The sequence below is a fragment of the Pipistrellus hanaki genome (genome assembly GCF_964339955.1).
Source record: "Pipistrellus hanaki genome assembly, chromosome: 16".
Taxonomy (NCBI): domain Eukaryota; kingdom Metazoa; phylum Chordata; class Mammalia; order Chiroptera; family Vespertilionidae; genus Pipistrellus; species Pipistrellus hanaki.
Window position 1 is genome coordinate 894,591 of NC_140518.1, and position 23,412 is coordinate 918,002.

The 23,412-nt window shown below is 74.6% G+C and overlaps 2 protein-coding genes across 6 annotated transcripts in view; one reads left to right on the top strand and one right to left on the bottom strand.

Annotated features, from left to right (window-relative positions):
• Positions 1-331: 331 nt before the first annotated feature.
• AATK (apoptosis associated tyrosine kinase) lies at positions 332-19,655 on the top strand. Of its 2 annotated transcripts, none has more exons than XM_084861876.1 (14): positions 332-479; positions 6,765-6,898; positions 8,786-8,924; positions 10,364-10,443; positions 10,767-10,885; positions 11,071-11,158; positions 11,486-11,619; positions 12,697-12,781; positions 13,034-13,158; positions 13,802-13,951; positions 14,275-16,645; positions 17,157-17,295; positions 17,512-17,715; positions 18,164-19,655. In XM_084861876.1, exons 1-14 carry the CDS (start codon positions 425-427, stop codon positions 18,202-18,204), a joined length of 3,864 nt encoding a protein of 1,287 aa, XP_084718002.1. In that variant the 5' UTR covers positions 332-424; the 3' UTR covers positions 18,205-19,655. The 2 variants fall into 2 exon arrangements, with proteins under 2 accessions (XP_084718002.1, XP_084718003.1); XM_084861877.1 differs by having other exon boundaries at positions 13,037-13,158.
• Positions 19,656-19,971: 316 nt separating this feature from the next.
• Positions 19,972-23,412, bottom strand: part of BAIAP2 (BAR/IMD domain containing adaptor protein 2) — a 32,781-nt gene continuing 29,340 nt past the window's right edge. The window contains exons 14-15 of one of the 4 annotated variants that reach the window (XM_084863109.1): positions 23,284-23,328; positions 19,972-20,317 (exon numbers count right to left, since the gene is read on the bottom strand). In XM_084863109.1, the coding sequence (XP_084719235.1) occupies positions 23,301-23,328 (28 nt within the window). In that variant the 3' untranslated portion in view covers positions 19,972-20,317; positions 23,284-23,300. Of the gene's footprint in view, positions 20,318-23,154; positions 23,329-23,412 lie in introns of those variants that run through there. The other 3 variants (XM_084863111.1, XM_084863106.1, XM_084863110.1) reach the window with 3 other exon arrangements.

Below are 23,412 nucleotides of genomic sequence, written 5' to 3' on the forward strand. Positions count from 1 at the left end.
AGCTGCCCATCCTCCCCTCCGCCCCCCCCCCGCGGCCCCGCATCTCTGACCGGACCGCACGCCCCCTCCCCGCTCTCCGGCCCTCAGCCTGGGGGCCCCCTCCGCGGCCTGGCCCCCCCCCGCACCCCCCCCGCCCGCGCGCTCCCGCCGTGTTTTCGGCCGCTCCAGCCCAGCCCGGCGCGCGGCCCGGACCAAGGCGCCGGCTGTGGCCGCGGCTCCCCCGCACCCGCACCCCACACCTGCACCCCGCTCCCCACACCCCGCACCCCGCACCCCACACCCCGCATCCCGCTCCCGCTCCCTCTCCCGCACCCGGAGCCGGAGCCGGGCTCGGCGGCGGCGGCACCTGCGGCGGCGATGGCGCGGGCGATGGCGCGGGGCGGGCCGGGGCGGCGGGCGCTCTGAGCGGAGCCGGCGCCGGGCCATGTCGTCCTCCTTCTTCAACCCCAGCTTCGCCTTCAGCTCGCACTTCGACCCCGGTGAGTGCCCCCGCCGGCCCCCGCCGCCGCCCGGCCCTCCGCTCCCCCTCCCGCAGCCCCTCTGCAGCCGATGCTCCTGTTTTGCAGGGAATTAACCCTCTCCCCGCCGGCCGCCGGGAAGGACCGGCTCCAGGGACCCCAGGCTGAGGGCGGCCTGGGCAGGGCTGGGCCCCCAGTGGGTGGGCGGCAGGGGTGCCCCCTCCCTGGTCTCTGTGGCCAGTTCTGGTTCTGGTTCTGGTTCTGGTTCTGGTTCTGGCTCAGGGAACTGGGGCAGGAGGCTTGCGTTTGCCCAGGTGCCCCGAGGGGGGGGGTGCCAGGACCGGGCCGGGCCAGGGGGGTGTGGGAGTGCCCCCGGGGCCTAGGCCACCAGCCCTTCCTGGCCCGGTCGTGGCCGGAGGGTCCCGCCCAGGGCAGGAGCCGGCCTGGAGCTCTGCCCGCCGCCCGGCCACTGTGTGTGGAGGTGGGCGCCGAGGGCACAGCGGTGGCACAGAGCCCTCCGGCCGAGGCGCAGAAGAGGGGCCTCGGGTGCCGGGTCCCTGCAGGGGGGAGGCGGCGGGGGGCGGGGTGCTGTCAGCTAGCTGCCCGGACCTGGGCCAGGCCTCCTCCCGGCCAGGCCGGTGGCCCTGGCTGTGTGTTTACCGGGGATGCCTGGCCTGGAGCCGCGGGCAGCGGGTGGGTGAGGGCTGCGCCCGTCCCCGCCAGCTCCAGCCCTCCCCTGGGTGGGGGTGAGCCCTGCCCCGGACGGGGCCCCGGGGCCCGGAGACCCTCCCGCAGGTCATGGTGCCGGGGCACCCGCTAATTCAGCGGACGAGGCCGGCCGCAGGGACGGGCCTCCTGGCGCGGGGCCAGGCTCGGGGATGCTCGGCGCCCCCGGCACGGCCTGGGCGGCACTGCCCTGCGGGGACGGGGGCTGGCGGCCGGGCGGGGGCTCGGCTGGGTGGCCTCCTCGGACTCCCCGGGCTCGGGCTTGGGAACAGTGTCCCCGCTGTGGCCCAGGCGGGGCCCGGGGGCCGGGGCCCGGGGCCAGTGGAAGGGTGGAGGGCGCTGAGCACCCGGCCAGATGGCCTGAGGGGACCGGCTGCTCCAGGCGGGAGGTGCCGCCCCAGGCCCTGCCCTGCAGGAAGCGGTCACCCTCCGCACCGTGTGCCGGCTCGAGCCCCTCCCCACCCGGGACCTCAGCCTCCGGCACGCGGGGCACAGCGGGGCGGTGGGGCTGATGGAGCAGGATGTGCAGGGATCGGCTGGAGGCCAGGGCCTCTCCTCTCTGCGGTCAGCCACTGCGGGGGGCCCTCACCCATGTGCGGCCTGGCTCTGTGGTCACCACCGGCCTCGTGGGGTCTGCAGGTGGGGACCCCCTGGGGAGGGTCCCATAGGGCTGCACTCTGCTCCCACCAACTGGGAATTTTTTTTTTTTTTAATCGATTTTTTTTACAGAGAGGAAGGGGGAGGGATAGAGAGTTAAACAGCAGTGAGAGAGAAACATCAATCAGCTGCCTCCTGCACACCCCCTATTGGGGATGTGCCTGCAACCAAGGTACATGCCCTTGACTGGAATCGATCCTGGGACCTTTCAGTCCTCAGGCCGATGCTCTACCCACTAAGCCACACAACTTAGGGCCCAACTCGGGTTCTTAACGAGTGTGAATCCTTAACGGTCCTGCTGGGGCCCCGTCCCGCCTCCGGGCCCAGCCGGGCACCGGGCACCGGGCACCGGGTGGGCCCTGGCGCAGGGCGCGGGCACTTGGTGAGGAGCGTCCGCCTGCGTTTGCTGCCGGGAGGGGCCTGTGGCCGGAGGTCCATCTCCTTCCCCGGGCGCTGCCTGACCCTTTGGCCGGAGGCAGGCGTCCCCGAGAGGCGGCCCAGGCCCAGGCCCGGGACTGGGGCTCCGTGGGCAGGGCCAGGTCCCCTCCTCCCGGCTCTCGGACGGGCACCTTGCTGCCGCAGCTGAGGCCAGCCCTGGCCTGGGACTGAGCCTGCACCCCCTGCCTCCTCCCCCCAGCGCCCCCCCTGCCCCCCTAGCGGCCCCCATCCCCCAGTGCCCTACCCCATCCCCTAGAGCCCCCTGCCTTGTCCCCCCAGCACCCCATCAGGGGGAGTAGGTTTGGGGGGTCTGTGGTGGGGGCCCTGGGCCGTCTCCCACACAGGTCCCCCAGGCCCCTCACCTGTGGGGGAGCCTGGGCAGGGTGTGGGTCTGGCCGGGTTCTGAGCAGGGAGGGTGGGCCTCGGCGTCCCCACGGGCTGAGGGCAGGGCCCGAGGGTGGGTCAGCGGGCACTGGGGCTGCTGAGCCCGGCTCCTGGGCCGGGGCGTCCTGCAGATGTGGGCTTGTCCTGGGAGGCCCGGGGGAGGCCGGTGTCTGAGCACATGCGTGTGTCATGTGCCCTCGGCCGCTCCTGCCCTGCCAGGCGCCTGCTCGCACACAGCCAGGGCGAGGGGGGGGACACGGAACCTGGCCCTGCTGGGAGGCGCCCCGTGCCGTCCCCTGTCTCTGCCGGCAGGGGGCGCCCTGGCCCTGCTGGGGACTGCTCCTCCCTCGGGCAACCCTTTGCCAAGAAACTGCCCCACAGGCCCGGGGCGCTGGGCCTGCCCTGTGGATGGCTCGTGGGGGCGTGGGCCCCCCCGGCCCCCCATGCCCCCAGAATCCTGCCGCTTGCTCGCTGGGGCGTCGGGGCGGGCGCTGGCCTTGCTCTCCTGGCGCCGGGCACTCGCTCCGCAGGCAGCGGGTTGCACAGTTCCTTCCTGCACGAGATCCTGTTTGCGCCACCGGGCACGGGGGGCGGGGCCTGGAGTCTGAGGCCGGCCAGGCCTGTGCTGACCCGAGCCCGCAGGCTGTGCTGCCCCAGCGCGGGGCGCAGGCTCCCTGACTGGGCCAGGGTGGGGCCCTGCGTGTGCGGCTGCTCTGGCTGGACCCCCCGGCCGGCTGGGCGGGCACCGTGCTCCCTGAGGCGGCACAGTGCGTGGTCGTGTGAGTACCTCCCGGCAGGGCCTGTGGCCGGCCCTGGGCCAGGGGCCTTAGGAGGGGGCACCCAGAGGGCAGAGCTGGGGTCAGCTGGGTGCAGACTGGGTGGGCCAGTGCGGACCCCGTGGGGGCATTGTGAGCAGTTCAGCCTTGGGGCACCTGAGCCCTGCATGGGGGGGATTGGGCCCTGCATGGGGGGGACTGGGCCCTGCATGGGGGGGCACTGGGCCCTGCATGGGGGCACTGGGCCCTGCATGGGGGGGACTGGGCCCTGCATGGGGGGGGCACTGGGCCCTGCATGGGGCCACTGGGCCCTGCATGGGGGGGCACTGGGCCCTGCATGGGGGGGGCACTGGGCCCTGCATGGGGGGGCACTGGGCCCTGCATGGGGGGGCACTGGGCCCTGCATGGGGGCACTGGGCCTGGGGGCGGTGGGCAGGCTGTGTGGGGCGAACTGGTGTGGACGGGGCCTGGCCAAGGGCTGCCTGACCTGCAGGAAGGGCATCCTGTGAAATTCGAGAGCCTCGATGAGGGTCTGATGTGACAGCACTTATTTATTTGTTTAAACACCGTGGCCTGGTCCCTCCACCCAGCCTGCACCCTCTCCACTCTGGGACCCCTCGGGAATAATGGCAGTCGGACATCGTCTGAGAATCCAACTGCTGGCTCCTAACCACTCGCCTGCCTGCCTGATTGCCCTTAACGGCTTCTGCCTGTTGGTTTGATTGATCCTGATCCCCTCTGCCTGGCCCCGAACCGGGACCCAGATTCCCTCCTCCAGCCGACCACAGGCACCTCGGACCCGGGCCTCCCTCCCTCTGGTCAGCCATGGGTGCCCAGGGCCAGCTTCAGCCGCGGGGGTGGTGGGCAGGTGGCTTCGCCTGGGCTGCTCCAGCCCCCACAGGCCCAGAGCGACGGGGGGTGGGGCTGCCGCCGTGGTTTTCAGGTTAATTTGCTTGCACACTCTGATTGGCTGGTAGCATAGTGGAGTGATGGTCATTTGCATGTTTCTCTTTTATTAGTGTAGACATCATTATTGATTCCAGAGAGGAAGAGAGAGGGAGAGAGAGAGAAACATCAGTGATGAGAGAGACGCATGGATCAGCTGCCTCCTGCTCACCCTGCACTGGGCTGGAGCCTGTGACCGGGCCTGTGCCCTGACGGCATCCAGCCGGGACCTGGTTCGGGTGCTCGGCTCCCCAGAAAACCCCGGGGCACCCGCGCCTGGCTGCGGCCTCCGTGCACCTGCCGGTGCTGGTGCGCCTCGAGTGGCGCCCGGTGGCCCTCCCCGCGCTTCCCGCCGGCCGCCGTGTCCGCACCCTCTCCCGCCCTCGGCGATGGCTCACGGCTCTGCAGGCAGCGGCTGTGGCCGGGCCCGGAGACCGGGGACCGGAGGCGCAGGGGTGAGGCTGGAGGGGCTGAGTACCCGCCCTCCCCCCAAAGCCTCCGCCGCCCGCCCCCTGCTGCCCGCCGCCCTCCCCCGGCAGCACCGCCTGCTCTGGGCTGGGTCTTCGGCTCCAGGTGGAGCCGGACGGTGGGGTGTCCTCTGGGCCTGCCGCCGTGGGGGGTCCCCCTCCGGCCGCGGAGCCCCGGTTTGCCGGCCGTCCTGCCGCTCCCCGACCTCGTGCGCTGCGCCCAGCGCGTGGCCGTGGACGGGGTGCCCGGTCCCTCCCCACCAGGGGGCTTCCAGGAGGAGCCCGGAAGCGGCTTGGGGGGACAGGGACCCTATTTGTGTTTCCTCCGGAGCCGCAGCCCCAGGGCAGGAGGGGGCGCCCTCCCGCTACGCTGTCACTGCCCGCTGTCGCCCTCGCTCCTCGTGCTGGTCTGCCGGGGCCTGGGGGCAGCTGGGAGCTGAGAGGTGGCGGTCGTGGGCAGAGCGGGGCCCAGGCAGAGGGAGCCGGCGGTGGGGTGCACAGGCGCTGGCCCTCTGTCTGGGGGTCCCCTCGCCGCAGAGGGCCGGGTTCCCCGGAGCCCAGCTCAGCGGGAGCCCTAGTGGGGGCCGTGCCTGTGGGGGCCTGTCTGCTGTCCCGGGCCCCCGGTTTCCCCGCCCAGTGAGAGCGAGCCCGGGGGGCTGCCCTGGACCAGGGATGCGGGAGGGGCCCCGTCTGCGGGGTGCCAGGAAGTGCCCGCCCACACGGCGCCACCTGGGGACAGCGGGCCCCCGCCTCAGAGCCAGACAGGCCTGGTGCCCCACAGCCCTGGCCCCAGTGCCCAGAGCCGGCACGTGGCCAGCACTGCCGTGGCCCGTTAGGGGGCCAGGCCCCGCCCCCCCAATCTCAGCCTTTCCCGTGACACCCCGAGAGCTTTGGCAATGATCCCCCGGGAAGGCTCCGAAGGGGGGGGTGTCCAGAGTCTGAGAGAGACGTGAGGGGTCCCCCACAGCCCCCGGACCCTGACCTTGTGGAGGGGTGTCTGCGAACCCCTCAATGGGGAAGTGTGCCCCAGTGAGGCCGGAGTGGCCCCCAGTGGCTGGCGGAGGGACTGCAGGCTCGGGCCCTTGTGGCTGCCTGGTGTGTCCAGTCTGGGTGCTGGAGCAGGGGTGGGGTGCTGGGGCCGTACTATGAAGTAAGGGGCTGGGGTAGTGGGGAGCAGGGGGGAAAGTGGGGGTCAGGGGTATTGGAGGGGCCGGGGGGGTATTGGAGGGGCTGGGAAGTGGGTGCAGGGGGCAGTGGGGGCCGGGGGTATTGGAGGGGCTGGGAGGGTATTGGAGGGGCTGGTGGGGAGTGGAGCTGGGGCAGTGGGGGCCAGGGGGGTATTGGGAGCTGGGGAGTGGGAGCTGGGGGCAGTGGGGGCCGGGGGTACTGGAGGGGCTGGTGGGGAGTGGAGCTGGGGCAGTGGGCCGGGGGGGAGGGGGTATTGGAGGGGCGGTGGGGAGTGGGCCGGGGCAGTGGGCCGGGGCAGTGGGCCGGTGGGCAATGGGCCGGGGCAGTGGGGCCGGGGCAGTGGGCCGGGGCAGTGGGCCGGGGCAGTGGGGCCGGGGCAGTGGGGCCGGGGCAGTGGGGCCGGGGCAGTGGGCCGGGGCAGTGGGCCGGTGGGCAATGGGCCGGGGCAGTGGGGGTCGGTGGGGGGTATTGGAGGGGCGGTGGGCAGTGGGGCCGGGGCAGTGGGCCGGGGCAGTGGGCCGGGGCAGTGGGCCGGGGCAGTGGGCCGGGGCAGTGGGGGTCGGTGGGGGGTATTGGAGGGGCGGTGGGCAGTGGGGCCGGGGCAGTGGGCCGGGGCAGTGGGCCGGGGCAGTGGGCCGGGGCAGTGGGCCGGGGCAGTGGGCCGGGGCAGTGGGGCCGGGGCAGTGGGCCGGGCCAGCAGAGCCGCCTGACGCCCTCCCTTGCAGGCGGCGCCCCGCTCGGCGAGCTCTCCTGGCCGTCCTCGCTGGCCGTGGCGGCCGTGGCCCTGTCCGGGCTGCTCACCGTCGTCGCCCTCATGCTGGCCTGCCTGTGCTGTAAGAAGGGCGGCATCGGCTTCAAGGTGAGGCCGGGTCCGGGCTGTGGCTCGGTGCCTCCCGTGGGGCTGCCGCTGGGCCAGCCCTCAGGACCCCCTCCCTCCGGGCCCCTCCCAGATCCGCCTCAGGCTGCCCCCGCGCAGGCCAGGCCTCGGGCTGTGCACGGGCCCTCTGGGCGGGTCCGGGGCTCCTGGGCTGGCGGGGAGGGGGCCTGGGGTCCGGGGGCTCCCGGCTGGCGGGGAGGGGGCCTGGGGCCCGGGGCTCCAGGCTGGCTGGGAGGGGGCCTGGGGTCCGGGGCTCCGGGCTGGCTGGGAGGGGGCCTGGGGTCCGGGGCTCCCGGCTGGCGGGGAGGGGGCCTGGGGTCCGGGGCTCCCGGCTGGCTAGAAGGGGGCGTCTGCCCCAGGGCGGCGGGAGCAGGGTCCCCGGCACTGGGCTCAGGAAAGGGAGGCAGCGGTTGTCAGGGCCATGTCAGGGCCAGCGTGACCGCCCCTCCCAGGCCCTGCAGGACCAGTTCCCAGCAGCCCCTGGGCTGAGCCTCCTAAGAGCGGTGGCCGAGGGCGCCCCTTGGGGTGCAGTCCCCCAGCTCGCAAGCCCATGGCTGTCACAGCGCCCTCCACCCGCAGCAGCTCTGAGCTGGGAGCGGGGACCCAGCCAGCGGCCTGTGGGCCGGTTCCCGCTGACCCAGCAGCCGCCGCCCCGGCCCCGCCCCGGCCGAGGGTCAGATTCCGGGCCCGGGAGGTCCTGGGGGGGCCCCCGTGGGTCTCCATGCCAGTGCCCACCCCCGGCATTCTAGAGGAACAGCGTGTGTCCCCCCCCCCGTCACCTCATGGGCTGTGGGCGCTGCCCGTGAGGACAATGAACAAGGACTCGCTGTCACGCGCCCACAGCGGGCAGTTTGCCCTCCCCTCCCGGCCCCGGCCCGCCAGGCAGCGGGGTTCCTGGAAGAGCCCGGGGTGGGGCGGGCCGGGGTGGGCCTGGAGGGCGCCGTATAAGTCACCCCTCCTTGCTCGCTGTGCGAACCGGCCCGCACAGGGCCCGCTGTGACCCCCTCCAGTGCCCCCTCACGTCCCGGGACATGGCGCCCGGCATTCCGGCGCCCGCGCTCCGGGGGGCGGGCTGCCCGCTCCGAGGCCCGCGGGGCGCTGGGCCGGGGCCGGGCAGGATGCTCACGCTGGGCCGGCGCCATCCGGGGGCCGCGGGGGGCCCGGCAGGTAAAGGGCTGGGCCCGGGCGGGGATCCCAGGGCCCTCAGAGCTCTGCCCCTGGCACGGACCGGACGCCCTTGGGGACGCAGGCTCCTGCCTTTCTCTCGCCGCTGGGGGGGTCACCCAGCACCCGCGGGCGGGCGGGCGGGCGGGGAGCCCGGCCTGGCTCCCCCTCCACACCCACACCCACACCCACCGCCCCACCTCGTCCCCGCAGCAGGGCTGTCGAAGCCGCTCTGGCTGCGGCTTCAGGCAGACTTTGCCTTCAGGCTGCGCCCCGGCCCGGGGGGGGGGGGGGGAGGGTGTGTCCCCCAGACAGACAGGTGTGGTGGCGCCTTCGAACCCCAGCCAAGCAGGTGGGGCTGCCCTCGCCCGGCTCCTGGGAGGCGGGAGCGGCTGAAGGTCGGCGGCCGCCGGCCGGGCAGGGTAGGAGGCGGCGCGGGCCGGGGGCCGGGGGAGCTGGCGGGGTCCCTGCCCCCGAAGGCAGGAGGCTCCTGTCTGGAGGCAGGGCGGGCGTTCGGGGGCAGCGTGGGTGACGGGGCTCAAGGCCCCCTGGACCGGCACAGAGACACCAGCCTCCCGGGCAGCTGGTGCGGGGCGGGGGCTGTGGGTCTGCGCCCAGGAGCAGGAGAGGGTGAGGGGTGCCCGCGGGCTCGGCGGGAAGAGGCTTTCAGAGCCTGCCCGCCCCCCCCCCCCCCCCCCGCCCCAGGAGTTTGAGAATGCCGAGGGCGAGGAGCTGGCGGCCGGCCGCTCGGCACAGGGCTCCCCGGCCCAGGACCGACCCGATGTGTACGTGCTGCCGCTGACCGAGGTCTCGCTGCCCATGGCCCGGCAGCCGGGCCGGTCAGGTGAGCGCGAGGAGAGGGGGCGGGCGGTGCTGGGAGGAGGCCTGGGGCTCAGGAGCCGCGGTCCTGGGGAGGAGAGCGGGCGGGGAACGGCCCCCGGGGCTGCTGTGCTGGGCGGGGCCTGGGCTGGACAGGGGGCAGGGGGAGGGGGAGGGGGAGCGTCCAGGGCCAGCGGCCCCCAGACCCCGGCCAGCGGCCATGTGGGCGCTCCTCCGGGGCCGCGATGGCCTTTCGCTGGGGCGCGGGGCGGGGCCCCACGGGGTCCTCCCCGGACGCTGCCCCTGGAGCCCGCCTTCGCCGAGGCCTGGTCTGACCCTGGAGCAGAGGAGTTGCCAGCCCCAGGGCGGCCCAGAGGGTCCCTGCACCCCAGCCTCCTGCCGGCATCTCTACAGCCCCAGGCGGGCAGGGCCGGGGCGTCCGAGCAAAGGGCCACCTCACACACCCGCGGTCGGCCCAGCCCCGGATGACGGCGGTCCCCGAGCCTGCGCCTGGGCGGCTGGGGAGCCAGGGTCCCCGGGGCCACGCCCGGCCTCGGCCTGTCACCCCGTGACTGTGCCTGACTCTGAGAAGCTTTGAGGCCCAGTGTTTCCTGCCGTCGCCATAGCGATGCCACGGCTGGGGCCCTGCCCGGGAGCTCCCGGGCCCCCTCCCTCCGGGCCCCTCGGGGCCGCGGGCCTGTGGGTCCCCGAGTGGCCGGACGCCCTTCACCCGCTGGAGACGCGGCGCGGGCGCGGGGTTACTGCTCAGGCGCCTGGCCTGGTGGCTCCGGCCGCGGGGAGGGCAGGTCCCGGAGAGGCTGCCAACTCCCCTCCCCCCGCATCAGCGACCAGGAACCCACGGCCCAAACGGCCCGGTGCCCGGCACCCCCGGGCCTCTCCGGAACCAGCGCCTCCTGGGCCGGGCGCGCTCCTCCTGGGGAGGCCGGGCAGAGGGCCGCAGCGGTGCGGGTGGAGCCAGGACTCAGAGCCATGGAGGTCAGCATGCCGGGCCCTCGGGGCGTCGGCGTGGGAGCAGAATTCGGGGAATCCCCGGCCCCCACGGCCCGGCCCGCCCCCCGCCCCCCGCCTCACCAGCTGGCCCGCGGAGAATGGGCCCTGTGTCCCCGCCGCCCCTGCCAAGCCGCCCAACAAAGGGCCTTTGGGAGCCTGCGCTGGGATGCCAGCCCGCGGCAGGGGCCAGGGCACCGGCTCTGTCCTCCCTGTGGGCCTGGCCGGCCCGGCCGCCCCAGGCACCGCCGTGCCCCTGAGCGCCCGAGGCTGGGCACCGCCTGCAGGGCCGCCCAGAGGGCACCCAGTGCCCCCTGCGGGCCCCCGCTCCCCGGTGCGGCCCCCCGGCTCCCCGGCGCGGCCCCGATCCCGACGGCAGCCCCAGGGGCCCCCGGGAGGCGAGGCGAGGGGGGCGGCTGCGGCCGAACTGGGTCCCTGAGCCTCGCCCGGTTACAGTGCAGCTGCTCCAGTCCGCGGCCCTGGGCCGGCACAGCCTGCTGTACCTGGAGGAGATCGGCCGCGGCTGGTTCGGGAAGGTGAGGCGGCGGGTGGGGAGGGTCCGCATTGCAGGCGGGCGGGCAGGGTGCCCCGTGCACAGCGGGCGGGCGGCCGGGGGTGCCCCGCGCACAGCGGGTGGGGGTGCCCCGTGCACAGCGGGTGGGGGTGCCCCGTGCACAGCGGGCGGGGGTGCCCCGTGCACAGGCGGGCGGGCGGGGGTGCCCCGTGCACAGCGGGTGGGGGTGCCCCGTGCACAGCGGCCGGGGGTGCCCCGCGCACAGCGGCCGGGGGTGCCCCGTGCACAGGCGGGCGGGGGTGCCCCGTGCACAGCGGGCGGCGGCCGCAGGTGACTCCGCCGCAGGTGCTGCTGGGGGAGGTGCACTCGGGGCGGAGCAGCGCCCAGGTGGTGGTGAAGGAGCTGGAGGCCAGCGCCAGCGTGCACGAGCAGATGCACTTCCTGGAGGAGGCGCAGCCCTACCGGTGGGTGAGGCCGGGCCGGGCCGGGGGCTGGAGGCGGGGGCTGCGCTGGGCGCCGGGACCCTGTCACGCAAGGCAAGCTCTGTGCTCTGCCCCTCCTCCCCTCCCTGCCCTGTCCTCCTCCTCCCCCTCCCGTCCCCATCCCCGCCCGCTGCCCCGTGGGACCGGGTCAGCCTGTGGCTCCACAGGGCCCTGCAGCACAGCAACCTGCTCCAGTGCCTGGCCCAGTGCACCGAGGTGACGCCCTACCTGCTGGTGATGGAGTTCTGCCCCATGGTGAGCGCCCCCCTGCCCCCGCCTGCCCCCTGCCCCCCGCCTGCCCCCCTGCCCCTGCCTGCCCCCTGCCCCCCGCCTGCCCCCCCTGCCCCGGGGCAGCGAGGCTCCAGCTGGTGCCAGAGGTCAGTCACCCCGGCACGGGGCCACATCCCGCCACTCACCAGCGGCTCCAGTGTCTGAGCTCAGCGTGGCCTCAGGCCCCTGGGATGCGGGGGGAGGAGGGGTGCACGAGCGGGGGGGGGGGTGCACGGGCTGGGGGGGTGCACGGGCGGAGGGGTGCGGGGGGGTGCACGGGCTCACTCCCCGCGGTGACGGCCCCTCCCGCAGGGCGACCTCAAGGGCTACCTGCGGAGCTGCCGGGCGGCGGAGCCCCTGGCGCCCGACCCGCTGACCCTGCAGCGCCTGGCCTGCGAGGTGGCCTGCGGCCTGCGGCACCTGCACCGCGGCAGCTACGTGCACAGGTGAGGGGGGGCACGGGGGGGCCCGGGGGGGGCCCGGGGAGGGGGCCCGGGGAGGGGCGGGGCACGGGGGAGGGCGGGGACGGGGCGGGGCCGCTCCCCGGAGCTCGTGGGGCCCATGGGAGGGCAGCGTCCGTGCGGTGTCCGTGGACCTCTGGGCAGTCCTTTTATTGAACAGAAAGCACCGGGTGGGGCAGACCCCTGCCCAGCGGGCGGCTGAAGTGCTGTCCTCTGCCCCAGAGGCGGCGGTGCCCCCTGCCCCCTCCTGTCGCCCTCAGGCCGGGGAGGGAGGCTCAGGCCCGAGGGCACAGACGGGCGGGTGCCCAGCCAGGGCACGGCCTGGAGACGTGGCGATGACGCGGCCGGACGAGACGGGCGGTCCTCCCCAACAAGATCCTGGTGCTGAGTGCTGACTCCCAACTCCAGCATCAGTGATTTTGTTGAAGAGGGCAGCTGCCAGCCCCGCCTGCCGTGCCCACGCCCTCATGCCCCGGACGTGGCCCTGGACGTGGCCCTGCGCCCAGACCCCCACCCCGCTGGCAGGCTGGCAGGCAGGCAGGCAGGGGGCGCGGCAGCCCAGGCGGCTGCTGGGCTGGGGACCCCGTTGCCGGGGGCAGGCCCCCTGCCCCCTACCCCGTCCCGCCCCAGCTGTGTGGGCAGAGCTGGGCCCCGGGACACCCAGGACTCAGCCTCCCCAGCGACGAGCTGAGGCCACGGCCACGGCTGGTGGGCGGGAGGACAGACCACAGAGTCCCGGCTGGCTGGCCCCCAAGAGACGAGGGATGGCAGGGCCAGCAGGCTGGTGACCCCGAAGAAGTGGGGGTGCAGGAGGAGGTAAGGGGAGTGACACTGGGCCCGGCCTGCTGTCTCCGGGGCCGCGTGGTCCTCGTCCCCGTGGCAGCGCTCGTGGCCGGGTCCCTGTGGACCGGAGTGCCCGGTGCTGGGAGGGCGGGCTCTGGGCAGGGACGGCGCTGCCTATTGGACACCCTCCCTGCCCGACACGGAGCAGATCCGGCCGCAGCCCCTAGGGGGCCTGGAAGCCCCCCTGGGCCCGGCCGCTGACCCCGCCCTCCCCCCCAGTGACCTGGCCCTGAGGAACTGCCTGCTCACCGCCGATCTGACGGTGAAGATCGGAGACTACGGCCTGTCCCACAGCAAATACCGAGTGAGCCGCGGGTGGCGCCCGGGGGCTGGGGGGCCATATGGGGGGCCTAGGGGCTGGGGGGGCCGCAGGGGGGGCCTGGGGGCTGGGGGAGGCCTCGGGGTGGGGCCTGGGGACTGTGGGGGGCCTGGGGGCTGGGGGAGGCCTCGGGGTGGGGCCCGGGGATTGTGGGGGGCCCGGGGGCTGTGGGGAGCCTCGGGGTGGGGCCCGGGGCTGGGGGCTGGGGGCCGGCGCCTGCAGGGGGTGCTGCCTCAGCAGGAGGACTACTTTGTGACGGCGGACCAGCTGTGGGTGCCGCTGCGCTGGATCGCCCCGGAGCTGGTGGACGAGGTGCACGGCAACCTGCTGGTGGTGGACCAGACCAAGGCCAGCAACGTGTGGTGAGTCCCCGCCCCCCGTCAGACTCGGCTGCTCTGCCGGCGCCGGTGTCTGGGGAGGACACCGAGCACCCCCCCCCCCCCCCCGTGTGGTCCCTGTGCCGGAGCGGGCCGGCCGCTCGGAGGCCTGCGGTGAGCACTGCCCCCGCGGCCCAGGGGAGGCCACGGCGCTGCAGCCCGGAGTGCACACCGCTGTCCCGGACGGTGGCCAAGGCCGTGGCTTCTCTGTTGCCAAATCTGCTTTGTCCCTCAGCCTCGGGGCAGCCCGTCCCCCGGAGCTGGCGAAGCCGCTGCCCCAGGGGGAACCCCGTGGCCTCCTCCCAGGGTCCCGCCCCGCCCCGTGCTGACCAGGTGTCCCAAGACGCCCCTCCCCCAGCCGTGGCCGGCCGTCCCCCCTCCAGCCTCTGCCGTGGCCGGCAGGCCGAGCTCTGCCAGGGCAGCTACCGGCGGGCAGTGTCTGGTCTTGGGCGTGGAAAGAGAATGAATGAATGAATGACTGAATGAACAAACAAACACACGATGGATTGGGCTCGTTCAGGGGAAGCTGGCCCGGGCGTGGGCCTGGCCCTGGGCCCTGCGGCTCGCTGGGGGAGAGCCCCCGGAGGGCCCGGCGCCCCGGAGGACGGGCTGACGGCCGTCCCCGCAGGTCCCTGGGCGTGACCCTGTGGGAGCTGCTGGAGCTGGGCGCGCAGCCCTACCCGCAGCACTCGGACCGCGAGGTGCTGGCCTTCGCCGTCCGCGAGCAGCAGCTCAAGCTGCCCAAGCCCCGGCTGCCGCTGGCGCTGTCCGACCGCTGGTGAGCACTGCGGCCGGGGAGGGTCCCCGGCGGGAGGCCGGGCACTCGGGGTGCAGCCCCTGCCCCTGGGCTTCCAGCTCCCCCAGCTGCCCTCTGGCCGCAGGGACCTCGGCCTCCCCCGGGCCCTCCCCGTCTACCCAAAGCACAGCCGCCCGCAGGAGGGTCCCTGCCCATTGCTGGTTCCACTGAAACGGAGGGGGGGGTGTCCTTTACCTGCCCCCAGTGTGAGGAGGGGACCCCGGACCTGACCCCGAGGGCAGGGGGTCACTGCGGGGGGCCGGGGGGCAGGGCAGGGCTGAGCGCCGCCCCCCCCCCCCCCGCAGGTACGAGGTGATGCAGTTCTGCTGGCTGCAGCCCGAGCAGCGGCCCACGGCCGAGGAGGTGCACCTGCTGCTGTGCTGCCTGAGCGCCCGCGGCGCCGCCGAGGCCGAGGAGGAGGAGTTCGAGCGGCGCTGGCGCTCCCTGCGGCCCCGCGGGGGCGGGCCGGGCGCGGGGGGCCTGGCGCTGGGCGGCGAGCTGACCTCGGCCTCGTCCTTCCCGCTGCTGGAGCGGTTCTCGGGCGACGGCTTCCACGCCGAGGGCGAGGACGTGCTCACCGTGACCGAGACCCGCGGCGGCCTCAACTTCGAGTGCACGTGGGAGGCGGGCCGCGGCGCCGCCGCCTTCTCGCCGCCAGGGGGCGCGCTGAGCCCGGCCCGGCCCGGCCTCCTGCAGGAGCCCCGCGCCGCCGCCTTCTCGCCGCCAGGGGGCGCGCCGCCGGGCGTGGTGCCGGTTCTGAGCGCGCACAGCCCCTCCGTGGGCAGCGAGTACTTCATTCGCCTGGAGGGGCCCGCGCCCGCCGCCGGCCACGACCCCGACTGCGCCGGCTGCGCCCCGCGCTCCCCGGGCCCAGAGCGCGAGGATTCCGACGGTGCGGCCGCCTCGCCGGCTACGGAGCCGCCGCTGGGCCAGACGCTTCCCGCCGCCGGCCCGCGGGGCCGCCCTGACCCCCACCCAGGCCCGAGCCCCACGCGCGGCCCGCCCTGCCCCTCGCCCTCGCCCGGGGGCCCGATGCCGGTGGAGGCCACGGCGGAGGGTGCTGTCTTTGGGGACCCCCTGGGCGCCTGCACCTCTGGGATGGCAGGACCCTGGCTGCCCAGCAGCAGGCGGGCCCCCGCGCCCCGGGTCCCGGGCTGCCCGGGGGGCCGCACGGACGGCAGCCGCGTGGACGGCTGTCCGGGCGGGGAGCGTGCCCTCCAGGCCGTCCCTGCGCTGGGCCACCCCCTGGCCTCCGAGACCCCCAGAGCGCCTCTCCCGGGGCCAGAGGGGGCCTGCCTGGGCCGGGACCTCCCCCGTTCGTGTCCTGCCGAGGGCCTGGCCACACCCCCCTGGACAGAGGCAGCAGAGAGGGGGGGCCCCAGCCCCCCAACAGAGCCCAGGCTCGCAGAGGAGGCCCAGGGCCCTGCGGCACCCCAAATGCCCCTTCCATCTGCCTCGACCCCGTCCCTGGAGGGAGCCCTGCTTCCCGCGGAGGAGGCCAGCGCCCCCACGGCCCCACCCGCCTCCCCCGCGCCCGCTGGCGGCCAGGCCGCGGCCCCGGAGCCGGCCCCCACGGGGGACGGAGGCAGCGGCTCCCTGGAGCGGGAGGCGCCGGGCAGCGAGGACGGGGACACCACCGAGGCCATGTCCGGCGTGTTCACCGGCGTGTCCAGCGCCGGCCCTCCGGCCGAGGGGCTGGGCTCGGCGCCGGCCCCCCGCTCCCTGCAGAGGCAGGAGGGCACGCCCCACTCGCCGGACCCGCCGGACACCCCGTGCTCGGCCGGCGGCGGCGGCTGCGAGGCCTGCAGCCCGCCGGCCGAGGGCGGCGCCGGGGGGCAGCCCCGGGCCCTGGACAGCGGCTACAACACTGAGAACTACGAGTCCCCCGAGTTCGTGCCCAGGGAGGCCCACGAGCCGGGGGTCCCGGAGGGTGAGGGCCCCGGGCCGGACACCGCGCTGCCGGCCTCCCTCAGCGAGAAGACCCCCTACCGCGACTCCGCCTACTTCTCGGACCTGGACACGGAGCCCGAGCCCCCAGCGGGGCCGGAGAAGGGGCCGGAGCCGGGCCTGGGGCATGCCCAGAGCCCGGGGCCGCGGCCAGCACAGGCGTCGGAGCCCTGGGTGCCCGGGGAGGCGCAGAGTCCTGGCCCCAGAGCGGGGTCCCCGCTGCCACTTCGGGGGGACCCCTCCCCTGGCCCCAGGCAGGAGGTGCCCCGGCCCCAAGGTCCAGCCCAGGCGCCGCCAGGGCCCGGTCCTGGGCGTCCCAAGGTCTTCCTGCTGACCCCGGTCCCGCGGGGCTCCGAGGGCCCCCGCCCCGAGCCCCCCGCGGCCCGCGGCCCGCCGCCCGCCCTGCCGGGAAGGACAGGGGCCCCGGGCGCCCCCGGAGCCCCGCTCTGCCCGGCCGGGGCGGAGGGCCGGCCGGAGGAGGAGGACGAGGACAGCGAGGACAGCGACGGGTCGGACGAGCTCGGCGGCTGCAGCGTCCAGGAGCCGAGTGACGAGAGCGAGGACGAGGCGCCCGTGCCCGTGGTGGTGGGCGAGAGCCAGAGCGCGCGCCGCCTGCGCAGCCTGCTCAAGATGCCCGGCCTGCTGCCCGCCGCCTTCCGCCGGGACCTGGAGCCCAAGAAGAAGGCCGTGTCCTTCTTCGACGCCGTCACCGTCCACCTCTTCGACCAGGTGGGGGGCTGCGTGGGGGTGGGGGCCGGGCCGGGGCTCTGCAGGAGGGGGGCGGGGCTCTACAGGAGGGGCGGGGCTCTGCAGGAGGGGGCGGGGCTCTGCAGGAGGGGGGCAGGGGCTCTGCAGGAGGGGGGGCCGGGTCTGCGCGGGGGTGGGGGGCCCTGGCTCTGCAGGAGGGGGGGCCGGGGCTCTGTAGGAGGGGGGGCCCGGGGCTCTGCAGGAGGGGGGGGGCCCGGGGCTCTGCAGGAGGGGGGGGCCGGGGCTCTGCAGGAGGGGGGGGGCCGGGGCTCTGCAGGAGGGGGGGGCCGGGGCTCTGCAGGAGGGGGGGCCGGGGCTCTGCAGGAGGGGGGCCCGGGCTCTGCAGGAGGGGGGGCCGGGGCTCTGCAGGAGGTGGGGGGCCCGGGCTCTGCAGGAGGGGGGGCCGGGGCTGCGCGGGGGTGGGGGCCGGGCCGCGGTGGGTGGGAAGCAGAGGGAGTGGCGGCCCACATCACCCGCTGCCCTGACCCCGCAGGAAAGCCCCACCCGGGAGCTCGGGGAGCCCTTCCCCGGAGCCAAGGAGTTGCCCGCTGCCTTCCTGCCGGGTAGTCCCAGCGCCCCCAGCCGGCTGCGGCCCCCCGAAGGCTCCCCCATCCACTTGACTGGCCCGGAGGGTGAGCTGGGCGGGGCCTGCAGGCGCAGGGGGTGAGGGGAGGGGCCTTGTGTAGTGGGCGTGGTCTGAGGGCGGGCCTATGGGATGGCGTAGTGTAGTGGGCGTGGTCTGAGGGGCGGGGCCGGGGTCCTGCTACGTCACGGGTGGATGGGGTGTCAGGGCGGGGCAAGGTCTGTGATGTCACTGGCAGTGACGTCAGTGACCACGGCGTTTGCAGGCGGGGCGTTCCCCTGGGATGGCGGCTTCCTGCTGAGGCCGGTCAGGGAGCCCGCCCCGGCCGTCCCCGCCGCACCCGCCAAGCCGGCGGCGCCCGGCCCCTTCTCGCGCTTCACCGTCTCACCCACGGTCTCGCCCACGCCCGCGCCCGCCTCCCGCTTCTCCATCACGCACATCACGGACTCGGACGCCGGCTCCGTGGGAGGTGAGGCTGCCGCGGGGCCGGCGGGGCTGGGACAGTGAAATGGCGATCAGGAGGGGCACCTGTGGGTGCCAGCTCAGTGTTCAGGCGGGAAACTGAGGCTCCGAGGGCCGGGTCGCGGTGTGTCTGTCTTGGCCCCTTGGCAGGCCTCGCCTCCCTGTCCTCTGGCCTGAGCCTGAACGCTGCCTGGTCCTCAGGCCTCGCTGTCTTCTCGCTTTTCCGAAGGGACAGGCTGGACACTGAGTGCCCTGTCCTGCCCTCTGCTGCCCTTAGTCCCCCAAACCTGGGGCAGCCTCGCCCACCAGGTGCTGGTGCTGGTGGGCCAGTGGAGAAATGGGTGTGGCGCCCATTAGACGGGCAGGCAGTGAGGGGGCTGGGCAGTGGCCCCAGGCCAGGAGGGGACGGGCGGGGGGTCCTCAGCTCCTCTCTGATCTCGGTCCCCGTTCACCAGGCCCTGCAGGAGGTGCCGGGCTCAGCTGTGAGGAAGCATGAGCCCTGCTGGTCCCGCTCCGGCCCGGCGGGACGGACGCCGAGCGGGGCCGGGACCACCGGGGCCCGGCGATGGTCGGCAGCAGCTTCCAGCACCTCCGCGCCCGCAGCGCCCTGGCAGCAGGCGGCCGTGTGTGCCAGCCAGTGCTGCCCCAGGGAAGCCCCACAGCCCCGGCCCGACGCGCTGCCCACTGACCCCTGAAGGGCGAGGCAGGGTGCTGGGCCGCACGCCAGGCGAGGCAGCGGCACTGCCGCTGGGACAGCCTCCCTGTCCCTCGGCCCCCTCTGCCGGCCTCTGGGCGTGCTCAGTGCAGAGGAGCCGGCTCGGCCGCCGCCCTCACGGTCTGTGGCTGTGATTCCCCTTCACCGACTCGGCTGGACCCCTGGCTCTCCCTCCCAGCAGGGTCTGGGCCGACAGCGCTCGGGGGTCCCCCCGCTGGAGCCCAGGGCTCAGCTTGAAAGATGGGGAACTTCAGGCCCCACCCCTGCCTGGGCCCAGCTCCAGAGGTGCCTCCACTGGCCCTGTGCGCAGCACCCTCTGAGGGCACGGCCCGCCCCGCCCAGCTGCCAGAGACGGTGGGGTGCCCCAGGGCCGGGGCCCTGCCGGCGGAGGGGGCCGGCGCAGCGGGGAGGGCCCTGCCCTGCCGGCGGAGGGGACCGGGTGCACCGGGAGGGCGGCGGCAGGGGCTGCCTTTGTACCTGCTGTTCCGCCAGGGAGCCGCGGAGGACTGCAGGTGTTGTTGCCAAAGAGACAGGTTGTGTGGGTGGGAGTGTGGGTGGGGCCGTTTCGGTTTCTGTTTTTACTGGTTGGAGGCGGAGGGTGCTGGTGCAGTGACTCTCCTGTTCCCTGTTTGTTTTTTCGAGAAATCGAGCCAAGGAAAGCCTTCGGGCTCCGTGTGCTTCTTTGGGTTTGCAGATCAAGCCTCGGGCGGGAGGGCATCTCTGTCAGGACCGTCCCTCTGCCCTCTTGCCCTGCCCCCCATCGGGCCCTGCCTAGCGGGGATGAGGAAGGGCCACAGACCCCCCCCAGGAGCCCTTCCCACCGGGTCAGGGGAGCCGCCCCTCAGCACAAGGACAGTGGCGAGCCCCCCCCTCTCCAGCCCGCTCCTGCCCCCGCCCCCGGGCCTGGCCCCGCCTCCTGGCCCGGCCCCTGCCCTCTGCCCCTGGCCCGGCCCCCTGCTCCTATCCCAGCCCCGCCCCCGAGCCTGGCCCCGCCTCCTGGCCCGACCCCTGCCCAGGCCCCGCCCTCTGCTCCTGCCCAGGCCCCGCCCCAGGCCCCGCCCTCTGCTCCTGTTCAGGCCCCTGCCCTGCCCCCTGGCCTGGCCCCGCCCCCAGCTCCTGGCCTGGGCTCAGGTGCTGGGCTCCTGCCTCAGGCCTGGGTGGAGCGGCTCTGCCGGGAGGGAGGGAGGGTTGAGGAGGACAAGGACAGGCGCAGTCACAGCCCCGCCACCATGCTGTACTCAGCACAAATTCTAATAAAGTTTCTAAAGACTGGTACTTAGGCTGAAATACGGAAGTAGCTGGACAGGGGTCCTGTGCAGGAACCCCCAATGGCATCCAGCTCAGAGACCCAGGCCACAGCGCCTACCCTCCTCTCCCCCCCCCCCCCCGCCCCGCCCCGCCCTCGGGGACGGGGAGCAAAGCCCCAGCCGAGGGCCTGCAGGAAGGTTGGTCCCCACCAGAGAAGGAAAGCCCCCCACTCCGGAGCCCAGGCCCCGCCCCAAGCCTCCCGCCCAGGTGCCCTGCCGGCCAGGAGACGGATCACAGCGGGCACAGGTGGAGCAGTGTTTATTGATCGGACGCCTAGGAGCAGGCGGGGGCTGGGCTCCCGCAGCCACTGCGGGCAGGCTGTCCTTCCCTCGCTCTGGGCTCTGGGCCCACGGCCTGCCGGCAGGCCCGGCTCACCAGTCCCTCAGCCCGGTCCGCGCCCGGTCCCAGGCGCAGCGGGTCCAGGGGAGGCGTGAGGAGGTCTCTCTGGAGGTGGCCAGGGGCGTCGGAACCCGGGCTCCCAGGAGGGCGGGGCGGGCCCGTGGCCGTGCTGAGGTGTCAGCTGAGGAGGGGGGCAGACCTGTCGTTGGTCGCTGTCGGCTTCAGCTGGACACTGATAAGGGGGTTCCTGTGGAGGAGAGGGCGGTGTTAGTGTGGGGGTGCTGTGAGTCGGGGCACCTGGGACAAACGGCAGGACTGGGCCCCGGGGCCTCAGTCTGCCCACCTGTAAGAGGGGGACTCGGGGGCTCAGAGCCAGGGCAGGGCGGGTTGGGGAGCCACTTTGCCCTCCACTCCTGCCCTGGGGCCGGGACCCAGGCCCTGCAGTCCCCAGGGCCGCCCCTCCAGTCTGGGAGGTGCGCACAAGGCCCCGCGGCCCGGCCCCTGTCCGAGGACTCACCTGCGGACACACACAGCCCAGCAGCCCCCACGCCCGGCCATGCATCCCGGCCCGCGTGGCCTGCGACGCCAAGCTGAGCGGACGGACAGGAGGCGCAGGCACCCGGCTCCCCGAGAACCGCCTCGCAGCAGGCGGCAGGCCCGCCCCCGGCACCCCCCCCGCATGCCGAGGCCACAGCGGACGGACGGACGGACGGACGGACAGATGGGCTGGCCAGACAGGCTGAGATGGAACGGAGGAGCGGGCCATGCCCGCCCGGTCCTCGGGACGCCTGTGCTCGGCGCCGGGAGCCAGACGCAGGCAGCGGAGACAGACGATGGACACGGTGGACGGACAGGACCACACTCCGAAGCACGCGGCTCCGCGGCCGTTACCTGGGCGGAGGGGCCTCTGCTCCGGGGCGGCGTGCCCGTGGGCGTGGGCGTGGGCGTGGCGCGGTCCTGGATGCCGGGCCAGGGGAGGGGCACCGCCCGCGCTTCCCGGGCACTGGTTGTCTACGCACTACCCTCGGCCGCGCTGAGGGAGGCCCGCCTCCCCTCGCGCCTGAGGCTTCGGTCGGGGGCCGTGCCCGCGAGGCGCCTCCCCACATGGGGCCTCGGCTCCTCACTCGGCCTCTCCGCCTGCCCTGCACCCGGGAGTCCGGTGGCGCTGGCACGGGAGGGGCCACGTGCTGGCTCCGAGGTGTCCGCCCCTGGGCGCAGGCACTGGTGGCCCCTGCCCGGCTGCCCCCCCCCCCCGCCCCGCTAGAGGGTCCCCGGGGCCTGGAATTGGGGCAGGTCTGGGCCGAGCAGAGGAGGGCGGGCGGCTGCCGTGGGACCAGAGCTGTGGGCAGCGGCCAGGAGGGTGTGGGTGCACACAGCTCTCCCCTGACCCCTTCCCCGAGGCCCCACCATGAGGGCTTCTGGCCTCTGACCTCTGACCCCTGGCTCCCCAAATACTGTGGCCGGGGCCCTCATGCCTGTTCGTACTGCAGGTGGCGTCACAAAGACCCCAGGCGGACGACACCCCACTCCCAGCACAGAGGGAGGGCACAGCCCCCAGCACCTGTCACTTTCTGGAAGGTTCTTCCTTCTGGGAAAGAACCTGCTCGTGAGCTACCCCGGGGAGGGAGCCTGTGGCCGGGGAACCGCCGAGGTCGGCACCGAGATGACAGGACGGCCTGAGGGCTGGTCATGCCCGGGCAGCGCCAACACGGGGGCGGACGGCGGCCTGCACACAGGCCTGCACAGGGGACCGCCCGGCTGACCCCGGGGGGCTCCATGGCACATCGGCCCTTGGCCGAGCCGCCGCGGGCAACCTGAACTGCCGGCGCGGCCGGCGCCTTCTCTGCGGGAAGGGTCCCGCTCCGGGCACAGAGCGGCCTCGGGTCAGAGGGCGATGCAGGGCGGGCTCAGAGCGCAGGGGCCCAGTGCCCCGGGCAGCCCTTAGGGCCCACACCACGGCACCTGCCCCGCCAACCCCAATTCCAGTCTCCGAACCGGACACCCTGGCACCAGTCGTGCTCTAAGTCCACGGGGAACGGCAGGGCCGTTCTGAGGACAGCCAGTCCTGACCGAGGCGGCTTCTCCTCGGGGGGAGCAGGGCCACGGGGACTGGGCACAGGCCTCCACTTCCTCCCGACGGTCCCGTCTCCAAGCCCAGGTGGCTCTCAGAGCGGCAGGACCTGGGCCTTCTGGAATCTTCCCGCCCGGACCTCGGCCGAGCTGGGAGGCTCCTCAGCCGACCACAAGTGACTCAGGAGCCGGGTGACTGCTGGGGGCCTGTGCCAGGTGCACCCACTTCACCAAGAGTCCACTGGGCCCGGGTCTCCCTGCACCCAGAGGCGGGGTCCCCAGCCTTCTGGGCCCCCAGAGGCAAGGATGCTCGGCCCGCCGGCTTGGAGGGACCAGGCAGCACAGCTTGGTGGACAGGCGGGCCATTCTGAGGCCGGACACGGCACCACTGAGGCCGGAGAGGAGGTGGAGGCCCAGGGCGGCCGTGGGGCCGCCAGAGGCATTCCCACCGCTTCCCAAACTCCAGGAGCACTGGCTCCAGAACGTTCCAGAAATCGCTGCAGCTCGCCAACCCACAGGTGGCAGCAGAGAGGAAGCCCAGCTCTGCCGGGTCTGGCTGCCCAGGGGATGGCAGTGCCAGGACGCCCGTGGCCAGCTGACCTCCATCCTCGATAAAGGACCAGGATGTGCCCACAGGCCCCCCTCAGTGTCTCAGGGTGGGGGTGGGGCCAGGCCATGGGGCTGAGTTGGCAGCCACAGCTCTGCACCCAGGTCCCCAGGGGGCAGACGGCGGCTCCTGGGAGCTCTGCCCCGGTCCCCACCGGCCTCCAAGGGGCTGCAATACTCACCAGCCTGGGGGTCCCGGGCAGTCCCAGACCCACGCCCACAGGGCCCTGAGGGAACCCTCAGCCAGAGAAGCCCCATCTGATCACCAGGGAGACCCCGATTGTGGCCGAAGCACCAGCAGAGGCAGGAGAAACCGGACAGAGGGCAGCCCGCCCGCCCGCCCGCCCGGCAGTGGGGGTGCCCAGGGCAGAGGAGCCCCGACAGAGGAAGTCCCTGAGCCCGGAGCAGCCGCAGGGAAGCGAAGGCCTGGAGCCCTGAGCGAGCGTGCTGGCACCCCACGGCCCCGCCCGCCGCCGGGCAGAGGCCGGAGGGCCTGCAGGCCCCGGGGACGCAGGCTGACCAGCGTGAGTCACTTACTAACTCGAGACGGCGGCTCAGAACCGGGCCACTTCCACCTCGGGGCTGCAAGGGAACACAGGGCTGTTGCTGCAGGTGTGGGCGGGGGTCCGGGCAGAGATGGGCACCCAGGGCGGGAGCACAGGGCCG